Raw genomic sequence first — 12,771 nt, 5'->3', positions numbered from 1 at the left:
TCGCCCGAACAGATGGCCACCGTACTTAACTATTTTTTTTTGTCCACACATACGAAAGCCAATAAACTTAATATAGATTGCATGAAAAAGTATTGCGGATAACCAAGTTGGTGGGAACAATCTTCAAAATTTGATCGTTGGAAAGCCAATAAGCCATATGAATGTCATGAAAAATTATCGCAGACTTGACTGGGAAAAATGGTAGAGCTAAAATACCTAAACAATTTCGAATTAACAATAATAAATAACTTCGCTCAAAATGAGTTAAATGGCATAAAAAACTATAAAAACAAGAAAGGAAGCACACTTCGGCAAGCCGAAGTTTATATACCCTTGCAGTTATTACAAAACGACTACATTTTAATTTGCATGCCTATATTACTAAAACAAATGAAGCTATGTCGATTTTGCACTGCATTATCAGCTTGAATTTGGTAAAGTTATGGACTCTGGGTCAAAAATTTGATCAACGTTAAATTAAAAATTTTGAATGCAGATTTTCAGAGAATCGAATCACAAGTCTTTAGAGGTATACCACTTTGAAATCGGATAATATTTGGTAAAGTTATGGAGTTCAGAAGTCCAATTGAGGGTCACCATTTGACACATCATCGGAAACTTAGAAATAACCAACATGAAAATGGGTCAAAAAGTCGACCAACGCTAAAATGAAAATTTTGAATGCAGATTTTCAGAGAATCGAATCACAAGTCTTTAGAGGTATGCCACTTTGGAATCGGATTAAATTTGGGGAAGTTATGGAGTTCAGAAGTCCAATTGAGGGTCACCATTTGACACATTATCGGAAACTTAGAAATAACCAACATAAAAATGGGTCAAAAAGTCGACCAACGCTAAAATGAAAATTTTGAATGCAGATTTTCAGAGAATCGAATCACAAGTCTTTAGAGGTATGCCACTTTGGAATCGGATTAAATTTGGGGAAGTTATGGAGTTCAGAAGTCCAATTGAGGGTCACCATTTGACACATCATCGGAAACTTATAAATAACCAACATGAAAATGGGTCAAAAAGTCGACCAACGCTAAAATGAAAATTTTGAATGCAGATTTTCAGAGAATTGAATCACAAGTCTTTAGAGGTATGCCACTTTGGAATCGGATTAAATTTGGGGAAGTTATGGAGTTCAGAAGTCCAATTGAGGGTCACCATTTGACACATCATCGGAAACTTAGAAATAACCAACTTGAAAATGGGTCAAAAAGTCGACCAACGCTAAAATGAAAATTTTGAATGCAGATTTTCAGAGAATCGAATCACAAGTCTTTAGAGGTATGCCACTTTGGAATCGGATTTAATTTGGGGAAGTTATGGAGTTCAGAAGTCCAATTGAGGGTCACCATTTGACACATCATCGGAAACTTAGAAATAACCAACATGAAAATGGGTCAAAAAGTCGACCAACGCTAAAATGAAAATTTTGAATGCAGATTTTCAGAGAATCGAATCACAAGTCCTTAGAGGTATGCCACTTTGGAATCGGATTTAATTTGGGGAAGTTATGGAGTTCAGAAGTCCAATTGAGGGTCACCAATTGACACATCATCGGAAACTTAGAAATAACCAACATGAAAATGGGTCAAAAAGTCGACCAACGCTAAAATGAAAATTTTGAATGCAGATTTTCAGAGAATCGAATCACAAGTCCTTAGAGGTATGCCACTTTGGAATCGGATTTAATTTGGGGAAGTTATGGAGTTCAGAAGTCCAATTGAGGGTCACCAATTGACACATCATCGGAAACTTAGAAATAACCAACATAAAAATGGGTCAAAAAGTCGACCAACGCTAAAATGAAAATTTTGAATGCAGATTTTCAGAGAATCGAATCACAAGTCTTTAGAGGTATGCCACTTTGGAATCGGATTAAATTTGGGGAAGTTATGGAGTTCGGTAGTCCAATTGAGGGTCACCATTTGACACATCATCGGAAACTTAGAAATAACCAACATGAAAATGGGTCAAAAAGTCGACCAACGCTAAAATGAAAATTTTGAATGCAGATTTTCAGAGAATCGAATCACAAGTCCTTAGAGGTATGCCACTTTGGAATCGGATTTAATTTGGGGAAGTTATGGAGTTCAGAAGTCCAATTGAGGGTCACCATTTGACACATCATCGGAAACTTAGAAATAACCAACATAAAAATGGGTCAAAAAGTCGACCAACGCTAAAATGAAAATTTTGAATGCAGATTTTCAGAGAATCGAATCACAAGTCTTTAGAGGTATGCCACTTTGGAATCGGATTAAATTTGGGGAAGTTATGGAGTTCAGAATTCCAATTGAGGGTCACCATTTGACACATCATTGGAAACTTAGAAATAACCAACATGAAAATGGGTCAAACAGTGGACCAACGCTAAAATGAAAATTTTGAATGCAGATTTTCAGAGAATCGAATCACAAGTCTTTAGAGGTATGCCACTTTGGAATCGGATTAAATTTGGGGAAGTTATGGAGTTCAGAATTCCAATTGAGGGTCACCATTTGACACATCATTGGAAACATAGAAATAAACAACATGAAAATGGGTCAAAAAGTCGACCAACGCTAAAATGAAAATTTTTAATGCAGATTTTCAGAGAATCGAATCACAAGTCTTTAGAGGTATGCCACTTTGAAATCGGATAATATTTGGTAAAGTTATGGAGTTCAGAAGTCCAATTGAGGGTCACCTTTTGACACATCATCGGAAACTTAGAAATAACCAACATGAAAATGGGTCAAAAAGTCGACCAACGCTAAAATGAAAATTTTGAATGCAGATTTTCAGAGAATCGAATCACAAGTCTTTAGAGGTATGCCACTTTGGAATCGGATTAAATTTGGGGAAGTTATGGAGTTCGGTAGTCCAATTGAGGGTCACCATTTGACACATCATCAGAAACTTAGAAATAACCAACATGAAAATGGGTCAAAAAGTCGTCCAACGCTAAAATGAAAATTTTGAATGCAGATTTTCAGAGAATCGAATCACAAGTCTTTAGAGGTATTCCACTTTGGAATCGGATTAAATTTGGGGAAGTTATGGAGTTCAGAAGTCCAATTGAGGGTCACCATTTGACACATCATCGGAAACTTAGAAATAACCAACATGAAAATGGGTCAAAAAGTCGACCAACGCTAAAATGAAAATTTTGAATGCAGATTTTCAGTGAATCGAATCACAAGTCTTTAGAGGTATGCCACTTTGGAGTCGGATTAAATTTGGGGAAGTTATGGAGTTCGGTAGTCCAATTGAGGGTCACCATTTGACACATCATCGGAAACTTAGAAATAACCAACATGAAAATGGGTCAAAAAGTCGTCCAACGCTAAATGAAAATTTTGAATGCAGATTTTCAGAGAATCGAATCACAAGTCTTTAGAGGTATGCCACTTTGGAATCGGATTAAATTTGGGGAAGTTATGGAGTTCAGAAGTCCAATTGAGGGTCACCATTTGACACATCATCGGAAACTTAGAAATAACCAACATGAAAATGGGTCAAAAAAGTCGACCAACGCTAAAATGAAAATTTTGAATGCAGATTTTCAGAGAATCGAATCACAAGTCTTTAGAGGTATGCCACTTTGGAATCGGATTAAATTTGGGGAAGTAATGGAGTTCAGAAGCCCAATTGAGGGTCACCATTTGACACATCATCGGAAACTTAGAAATAACCAACATGAAAATGGGTCATAAAGTCGACCAACGCTAAAATGAAAATTTTGAATGCAGATTTTCAGAGAATCGAATCACAAGTCTTTAGAGGTATGCCACTTTGGAATCGGATTAAATTTGGGGAAGTTATGGAGTTCAGAAGCCCAATTGAGGGTCACCATTTGACACATCATCGGAAACTTAGAAATAACCAACATGAAAATGGGTCATAAAGTCGACCAACGCTAAAATGAAAATTTTGAATGCAGATTTTCAGAGAATCGAATCACAAGTCTTTAGAGGTATGCCACTTTGGAATCGGATTAAATTTGGGGAAGTTATGGAGTTCAGAATTCCAATTGAGGGTCACCATTTGACACATCATTGGAAACATAGAAATAAACAACATGAAAATGGGTCAAAAAGTCGACCAACGCTAAAATGAAAATTTTTAATGCAGATTTTCAGAGAATCGAATCACAAGTCTTTAGAGGTATGCCACTTTGAAATCGGATAATATTTGGTAAAGTTATGGAGTTCAGAAGTCCAATTGAGGGTCACCTTTTGACACATCATCGGAAACTTAGAAATAACCAACATGAAAATGGGTCAAAAAGTCGACCAACGCTAAAATGAAAATTTTGATTGCAGATTTTCAGAGAATCGAATCACAAGTCTTTAGAGGTATGCCACTTTGGAATCGGATTAAATTTGGGGAAGTTATGGAGTTCGGTAGTCCAATTGAGGGTCACCATTTGACACATCATCAGAAACTTAGAAATAACCAACATGAAAATGGGTCAAAAAGTCGTCCAACGCTAAAATGAAAATTTTGAATGCAGATTTTCAGAGAATCGAATCACAAGTCTTTAGAGGTATTCCACTTTGGAATCGGATTAAATTTGGGGAAGTTATGGAGTTCAGAAGTCCAATTGAGGGTCACCATTTGACACATCATCGGAAACTTAGAAATAACCAACATGAAAATGGGTCAAAAAGTCGACCAACGCTAAAATGAAAATTTTGAATGCAGATTTTCAGTGAATCGAATCACAAGTCTTTAGAGGTATGCCACTTTGGAGTCGGATTAAATTTGGGGAAGTTATGGAGTTCGGTAGTCCAATTGAGGGTCACCATTTGACACATCATCGGAAACTTAGAAATAACCAACATGAAAATGGGTCAAAAAGTCGTCCAACGCTAAATGAAAATTTTGAATGCAGATTTTCAGAGAATCGAATCACAAGTCTTTAGAGGTATGCCACTTTGGAATCGGATTAAATTTGGGGAAGTTATGGAGTTCAGAAGTCCAATTGAGGGTCACCATTTGACACATCATCGGAAACTTAGAAATAACCAACATGAAAATGGGTCAAAAAGTCGACCAACGCTAAAATGAAAATTTTGAATGCAGATTTTCAGAGAATCGAATCACAAGTCTTTAGAGGTATGCCACTTTGGAATCGGATTAAATTTGGGGAAGTAATGGAGTTCAGAAGCCCAATTGAGGGTCACCATTTGACACATCATCGGAAACTTAGAAATAACCAACATGAAAATGGGTCATAAAGTCGACCAACGCTAAAATGAAAATTTTGAATGCAGATTTTCAGAGAATCGAATCACAAGTCTTTAGAGGTATGCCACTTTGGAATCGGATTAAATTTGGGGAAGTTATGGAGTTCAGAAGCCCAATTGAGGGTCACCATTTGACACATCATCGGAAACTTAGAAATAACCAACATGAAAATGGGTCATAAAGTCGACCAACGCTAAAATGAAAATTTTGAATGCAGATTTTCAGAGAATCGAATCACAAGTCTTTAGAGGTATGCCACTTTGGAATCGGATTAAATTTGGGGAAGTTATGGAGTTCAGTACTTGAGAAAATCCAACTTCATTAATTTGCCTTAAGCTATAACTATATTTCAAAGGCAAGTTTTCCTATTCCATATTTTTTGAACGCTCTAGCATACAATCTCAGCCGAGTTGGCAACTTTAATTGGAATCAATTGCGTTGACAGCCTAATCATCCAAACTAGCGAAAGTCCAACAACTTCTCTTCTTTATGACAGCTGTGTTTATCGTAGTAGTAATTCTCAGTTGGAAAAATTCTACTTAATATTCTGCAAAAATAACAATTAATCCAGAAAATTCAATGATGAATTTGTTTGTTAAACAGCCATCATGTTTAACAAATAATCTTTCCAGTAAGTACGTTTCTGCGGCCACACCTATTATTCTGAACGCAACTGTGAAAAGGAGTGTGAACAGGAGTGAAAAATGCACAACTTTTTTCGCGAAACTCCTCTCATCTCTGCGCTCGCCCAATAATATTAAGTTGATAAGTTTTTCTATTGGCCGGAAGGAAAACTTTTCAATTTGCGAGCAGAGTTTCGCTTATTACCCATAAACATTTTACATGAGCGCGGGAAAAGAAAGTTTTTCAGAGGGAAAAACTCTATGAAATAGATGCGCAAACTAGATCAATTTTAATTTGCTGCGAAGACAATTCAATCAGTCAAAAATATGGACTTTTCCAAAGACAGAGTTCTGTCAAATTATCTGGCAAATGTTTGCGGACGAAATGAAGAAAATGCCGAATGGCAAAATGGCAAATGGTAGGAATTTTCCGACCCACACTGCCCAACATCTGAATGTGTGTCTAATTGATGGCAACATTCTGTGCTCTCAACTGTCGAGGACTCAATAATAATAACAGATAGATGTGGACCCATCTCCCACACTTCGCACAGGCGAATACCTAACTGAGACACAATGGCAAATTAAATAAATATAAGAAGCTTTTAAGTTAATAGAAAATTCTATAATTGAATTTTATGCCAAACATCGTCTGGCTTCCAACTCCGAGGGCCGTAGACACTTGAAGATATTTAATCAGAAATGCAAGCAAAATAATAACCGAAGATGAATTCCTCAGAATATAAAACACAAACACAAAAACACAACGAGTCATTTAAATTATTGATTGGGCAAGCAAAATAAATGAAATTTAAGCAATGCAAAAGAACAAGCAAAATTATGATTGATTCGTAGATCTTTAATTTTTTCCATCAACATTTCGGAATAATGCATTAAAATAGCTTCTCCAATTATTTAACAGGAGACATATTTTGCATTTCACCAATAAATATGCAAGGGATTTTAATTGGTTATTGTAAACTGTTTCAAGGTTTTGCTTCGCACACAAAAAAAATTAATCTCTTAAATCATTTCTTGCCAGTATGTCCGTGAATGCGAATTTAAATTCAGTTCCGTCTTTTTTATTGTTAAGCCACTTTGATAACGTTTAAACAAAAAGCTCTCGATAGATAAACCTAAATTTGCATGTTTCAAATTAAAAAAATAAAAATATAACTGCCAATCAATGAAACTATTTAAAGTATGCAGAAGAGCAATTGTATTTGTAAGCCCTCAGAACCTTTTATAGATTTTCCAACCGGCAGTCGGCGGCTCCTGCAACTTCCACTTGACCACAAGTGTTACAGTAGAAATAATAATGATAATAGTAAATACAAAGTGGAAGGGAACGCCGAGCTATTGACACAACACTCTGGATGATTACGGAAAGCATTTTGCGAGGCGGGTGCCAAAGCTGGGGGCCAAGGAAATGGCACCGGCACACGTAGACAAGTATCTTTGTATCTTTGTATCTTGTATCTCTCGCCTGTCAGAAGCTCTGCGTGTGCGTGCTGGCGAGAGTTTTGTGGGAAACACTTTTCAAGATTAAAACAAAAAGATTTAAGTGAATTATGCCAAAGTTATTTGCCTGGTGGTGCGGCTCACGCACTCGACACTATCCGAGCAGGCCACATTATGCCCCAGATACTGGTCGTGTAATATAAATATGCGCAGGCAAATAAATCCGATACGACCGAGCTTGAAAAAATATAAGTCGTTCTAGTAAACATTTTCCCTCAACCAGGTTGGGCTAATAAAAATTATTTTAAAATATTCTTACCACTTCAGCAGGCTAATGACTTAGAAGTACTTAAAATAAATTGTAGTTAAAATAATTTATTTGTTGTTAGTTTTATTAGATCACCTGATATTCAAAAAACTGCTAGTCCACATTTTAAAGTATTTTCAAAGGGTTTGAAATATTACAAAATTAAACTGTTTTTAATATAGATTCCTTAAGTAAAACCTGTTTATCTTAAATTTAGCTTTCGAAACCATTTTGATTTGCAGGGCCATTATTATTTTGAACCGAGCTGTATTTTGGGGCGGGCGGACATGAGTTCGTTTATTTATTTATACAGCCCGGAGTATCTTTGCCTTCGAGTTTTTCCCCTTTGGCCAGTGCAGATTTATGCGAACGCATGTTTATTGTCGAGTTTATTAGATTTGATTTACTGCCCGGTGGTCGGGGAGATCGGAGCTTGTCTGGGCGTATCCAGAGATACTTTCCCCGTCCAGGCCCGCCACCGACTTCCCGTTCTGGGCCGCCCGATAATTGCATGTCGACGGGGCATCACGCAAGCTGTGTCACTCTCGTTCCATTTGATACCGGGGCGGGTGAAATTTTTAATTGCACCGGGAGCTATAAGAACGCAGGTCGTCGATCGGAGGTCCATCACTGCCCAGGGAACCCCGTCGCCATGCAGATCCCCCCGAACTTGGCCACCCTTCTGGTCGTCCTTCTCGCGCTTTTGGCCAACTGCGAGTCCCGTCGGAGCGGTGAGTTCGGATACACCACTAAGTTAGACTTTGAAATTTTTATTTGCCCTACTTAAGTTTGGCTATGGATCCCAGAGTCCAACTAAAAAAAAAATACATAAGATCAAAGGCTGCCAAAAATAACTTTAAATAATAGTTGCAGCCCATTGTCATAACTTTATTTATAAAGTTTCTTCCCGAATTGAGCTTTAAATTTAACTAATTACCAAATCGAATAAAACAAATATTAAAAGATTGGCAAATAAAAACCATTTATAAATACAAATTTTTAATGGTCTTAAAATGTTGTATTTCGTAGGGCTTTTTTAAATGAATCTTATGTAATTTTCGATTGAAAACATAAAAATAAAGGTAATTTTTGCAACGATTCACCAGAGATTATTTTTGATAGTTTTCTCCAATAATCCGTGTTAATTCCTGCCCTTCAGCGTACCGCCTACCGAAGGTCCAAGGACGCAGTGCCTCCGGCAGTCCATCGCCCCAGGATGTGGGATCTGGGCGGGATCTGATGAAGAAGTTCATGCTGATGCGTGGACTCTTCCAGCAGCCGCCCAGTGAAAATGTGATTGTGATCTCGGATCCCTCGACCACGACGACCACGACCACGCCCACTGGATCGCCCTATACCACCACCACAACGACCACAGTGACCACTCCCACCACGAACAGCACGCGACGATCCCTGCAGCGAAGTGTGGACCGAAAGGATGATGGGGGCCCGGAGATCGAAGTGACCACCTTGACCGGTCGCGCCTTCGAGGATCGCCTGGACCTCCCAAGCGGAGCTCCTCCCGAGGAGCAGGTGCCCCTGGAAGTGCCGACCCATGGCCAGAAAAAGCAGTCCCAGTGGCCGAAGAAGTTCCGGCTGATGGGCGTGCCGTTGGGCAGGAAAAAGAACCTGGTCAAAAAGACCCATCGGCGGGTCCACAAGCATCCGCAAACAAAGCGGCGACATCAGAAGAGAAGGCCAACCAAAAAGCAGTCGGCAGATCAGCAGCGCAACTCGGAGTCGGCGGTAAAGTTCATCGAACCCTATCACAACGATCGATCCCAGACTCAAGCGGCTCAGTTCGACTCCGACTCTCGGTTGCAGCGCATCTGGAGACGCCTCCAGGTGGCCAACTGAGTCGAATAGTCCACCTTATACAAACACATTTTTTTTTTTATTTTCTTAAGTGCTAAAACGTGTTTATTTATATACAAAAAATACATGAAAACGGCAAGCATACGTATACTTAATATAAAACAGAGAATAAACGGAGCACTGTGGTTTTAGTTTTAAAATTGCTTGGTCAAAACAAACGATAAAGAAAAGCTCACTTGGAGCCGAACTTGATATACCCTTGCAGAATATTCTGTACATTATATTCTCAAAACTATTCAAAAGATGCATTCTAAATACTCATAAATACTCGATACAGGCGATCCTGATCAAGAATATATATACTTTATAGGGTCGGAGATGCCTCCTTCACTGCGTTGCACACTTTTGACCAAAATTAGAATACCCTCTGAAAGGGTATAAAAATATGAACTTTGCAACTATCCCGCTGTTTTTTTTTGTTGATTTAAAAATAAATAAAACGCAAGTAAGCGATAAGAACAAATGCTCATTTCTAGTTATATTGTAGTCCATACATATGTATACAAATTAGGCAATCTGGTTTCTTCCGATTTTTGGACAACGGATTAGAGATTAGGACGGCCACATGCCATACATCCGGAATTTGAATGTTCACGGGGCTTATCAGCAATATTTTTGGCTTCGTTGTTTCTTCAACTTATAGCTACATCTCAGTACACTTTTTAAATTCGATTTGAGTAGATGGAACATCTCAAAATGCTGAGGCAGTTATCCTATTTGCTAGGCTTATTAATTTTTCCAAGTGTGCAAGGAGGAATCGCGTCCAATCCAAAGGATCAGTCGTTGTGCGTTCTCCAAGATGAACCAAGACAGTGCGGCTCCTATTGCCTGGGCGCACTCAACCCGCTTTTAGACCATTCTGATAATATCCGAAAAAGGTTGGATGAAATCGAGACAGGACTCGATTCGAGATTCAAGCTGGCGGAAGAACAACATATGGCGGTGAACTCCGAAATGAAGAACCAACTGCAGGAACTCATCACAAAAGAAGACTTCGCGAATTCAATTAAGGCTCTGCAGACCAAGCTGGTTGCGAGATTGGACAGAATGGAGGAACTTAGGACGGTGAGTTACTGATAGCAGACTTACAGACAGACATTCAGACTGACAGACAAATAGAAATCTTAGAAATCGCATCGAAATTGCTTATCTCTGTTTATAGGTAAATTTAATGATTAAAAAAACACATTTGTAAAATTTTTTAAAAAAATTAGTATAATACTGCAACGAAAGTTCATTATACAAATTTTGTTCACTTTTTTTTGAATCGACGCTGACAACGTTATCAATATTTTCTTTTGTAAGCTTAATTAAGATTTAAATATTGAAAACGAATGCAATGATTATTATTTTATCGCCTATTCTAATTTATTTTGTACAGTTAAAAATAACAGCCGATGCCAACGATGAACTCAAAAGCCAACTTAATACTTTGAAAAACACTATAAAAGACTTGCAGAGTCAGTTAAAAATATCGGAAGGTCAAACCAAAAGCAAAGAGGATATTTTAAAGGTGAAAGAGGAGCACCTTAAAAATAGAGATGAACAAATCTCGACCCTTACGACTCAAATAACAGCTATTGAGAAAACAAAATCAGAACTATCTAGTCAGCTTTCGGAATTGCAAAATTATGATATTTTTCCTTGTCCCAGTGGCAATGGGATTTACGAAATAAAGGTTCGGGGTCTTGAACCCTTTGAAGTGCCATGTGCGACGTCTCCACGTGGTTGGACTGTAATTCAGAGACGCATTGACGGATCCGAGAACTTCGATCGAAACTGGAATGATTATAAATATGGATTTGGGGATGTCAGAGGAGAATTCTTCATCGGGCTGGAAAAATTGCATCGAATGACAGAGGCACGACCCCACGAACTCTACATTAAACTTGGGAGTGTTAATGGATCCACCAGCTACGCTCATTACGATGACTTTAAGATTGGGAGTGAAAAGGAATTGTACGAGTTGAAGAATCTAGGTGAATATTCTGGTGAAGCCGGAGACTCCCTTACATACAGTAAGAACCAAATGTTCTCCACATTTGATCGGGATAATGACAATAAAAGTAACGGAAATTGTGCCTCTAGATATGGTGCATGGTGGCACAATAGCTGTTCATACAGGTATACCTGTTTATTTATGCTCTTATTAAATCTTCTTATTATAATCACTTAAAATTGCAGTGCGCTCAATGGAAAATACTTCAAAGATGGCGAAAGTTATTACGGAGTTAATTGGGACTCATGGCATGAAGATATGTTTGAATCACTTATCTTTGTCGAAATGATGATAAGGCCCAAGTACACGGTTTAAGTATGAACTATTTCAATAGTAATACAAAGTACGAAATCTGTACTGTACTCTTAATGCTGTCTATTATTATTAATTTGTTTTCATTTGATGAAATGGGAGATTTAATAAACTGATTGAGATTTTTTTACAACTGATCTGTGTATTTTGGGAACATAAATACGGATAAGTGGAGAGGGTTGGTAAGCTATTTGTAGATTTTGCTCAATTTGGGTTTACAGAAATCTGTCAGTGTGTTCTTGGGTGCTCCCAATCCGCCATAATTCGGAATCCTGAATACAGAATCTTGAATCCAGATCCCGGGAAACATTCATTTAACGACACTCCCTATATAACCGATAGGGACTATGCAAGTTTTCGCTTTACTTTTTATTCGGATGCCGTTTGCCATTGTTATTAAATTGGGTATTTAAAATGTTTGTATTAAGTCATTATGATTGGTATGTAAGGGAGTTTGGGGAAATGATCTGAATAAGGGTACTTTCCAGCCTGCAGACTCTTTAATTCTTGAGTGGTTGCTACCCAAAGTGCAAAGTCGAGGCCACGATTCTCTTTCTGCTCTGGTGTTGAATGTGATTCCCGAAATCGATTCAAATACCGGAAAACGGAGTCTACAAACATACTTGCGCACAGATAAGCACTTTCAGTAGCATCTGAAGATCATTTTGCGGTTCAAGATTATCAGCCAGCTATAAATAAATACTTGAGTACGAAACGAGTGCGATAAGCTTTCGTTTTTTATACCAAGGTTATATTATAATTTAGGTCACAAGTTTGCAATGCCAAACATTTCCGACAATATACCTTATACAAAAAAGGTGCAGTTATTCTCTGATCGAAAATAAATTAGAAGCAAGAAAGAAAGCAAGCTTCGGCAAGCCGAAGTCTATATACCCTTGCAGTTATTACAAAACGACTACATTTCGATTTATATGCCTATATTACTAAAA

General features: G+C 37.9%; 2 protein-coding genes across 2 annotated transcripts; both read left to right on the top strand.

The window, feature by feature from the left end:
- The first annotated feature begins 8,280 nt into the window (after window positions 1–8,280).
- Window positions 8,281–9,633, top strand: LOC108046147 (activating signal cointegrator 1 complex subunit 2 homolog). Its single transcript, XM_017125722.2, has 2 exons — window positions 8,281–8,366; window positions 8,795–9,633. Exons 1-2 carry the CDS (start codon window positions 8,288–8,290, stop codon window positions 9,490–9,492), a joined length of 777 nt encoding a protein of 258 aa, XP_016981211.1. The 5' UTR covers window positions 8,281–8,287; the 3' UTR covers window positions 9,493–9,633.
- A 392-nt stretch (window positions 9,634–10,025) lies between these two features.
- On the top strand, window positions 10,026–11,917 carry LOC108046145 (fibrinogen-like protein 1). Its single transcript, XM_017125720.2, has 3 exons — window positions 10,026–10,575; window positions 10,892–11,634; window positions 11,695–11,917. Exons 1-3 carry the CDS (start codon window positions 10,192–10,194, stop codon window positions 11,822–11,824), a joined length of 1,257 nt encoding a protein of 418 aa, XP_016981209.1. The 5' UTR covers window positions 10,026–10,191; the 3' UTR covers window positions 11,825–11,917.
- The last annotated feature ends 854 nt before the right edge of the window (window positions 11,918–12,771 follow it).

Source organism: Drosophila rhopaloa, unplaced genomic scaffold, assembly GCF_018152115.1.
Source record: "Drosophila rhopaloa isolate 14029-0021.01 unplaced genomic scaffold, ASM1815211v1 contig_3, whole genome shotgun sequence".
NCBI lineage: Eukaryota > Metazoa > Arthropoda > Insecta > Diptera > Drosophilidae > Drosophila > Drosophila rhopaloa.
This window is presented reverse-complemented; position numbering and strand designations above follow the sequence as displayed.

Coding starts and splice junctions, on each gene's coding strand:
- LOC108046145 (XM_017125720.2), top strand. CDS start 10,192: ATGGAACATCTCAAAATGCTGAGGCAGTTATCCTATTTGCTAGGCTTA. Junction 10,576..10,891: donor GAATGGAGGAACTTAGGACG/GTGAGTTACTGA, acceptor TATTTTGTACAG/TTAAAAATAACAGCCGATGC. Junction 11,635..11,694: donor CACAATAGCTGTTCATACAG/GTATACCTGTTT, acceptor TTAAAATTGCAG/TGCGCTCAATGGAAAATACT.
- LOC108046147 (XM_017125722.2), top strand. CDS start 8,288: ATGCAGATCCCCCCGAACTTGGCCACCCTTCTGGTCGTCCTTCTCGCG. Junction 8,367..8,794: donor CTGCGAGTCCCGTCGGAGCG/GTGAGTTCGGAT, acceptor CCTGCCCTTCAG/CGTACCGCCTACCGAAGGTC.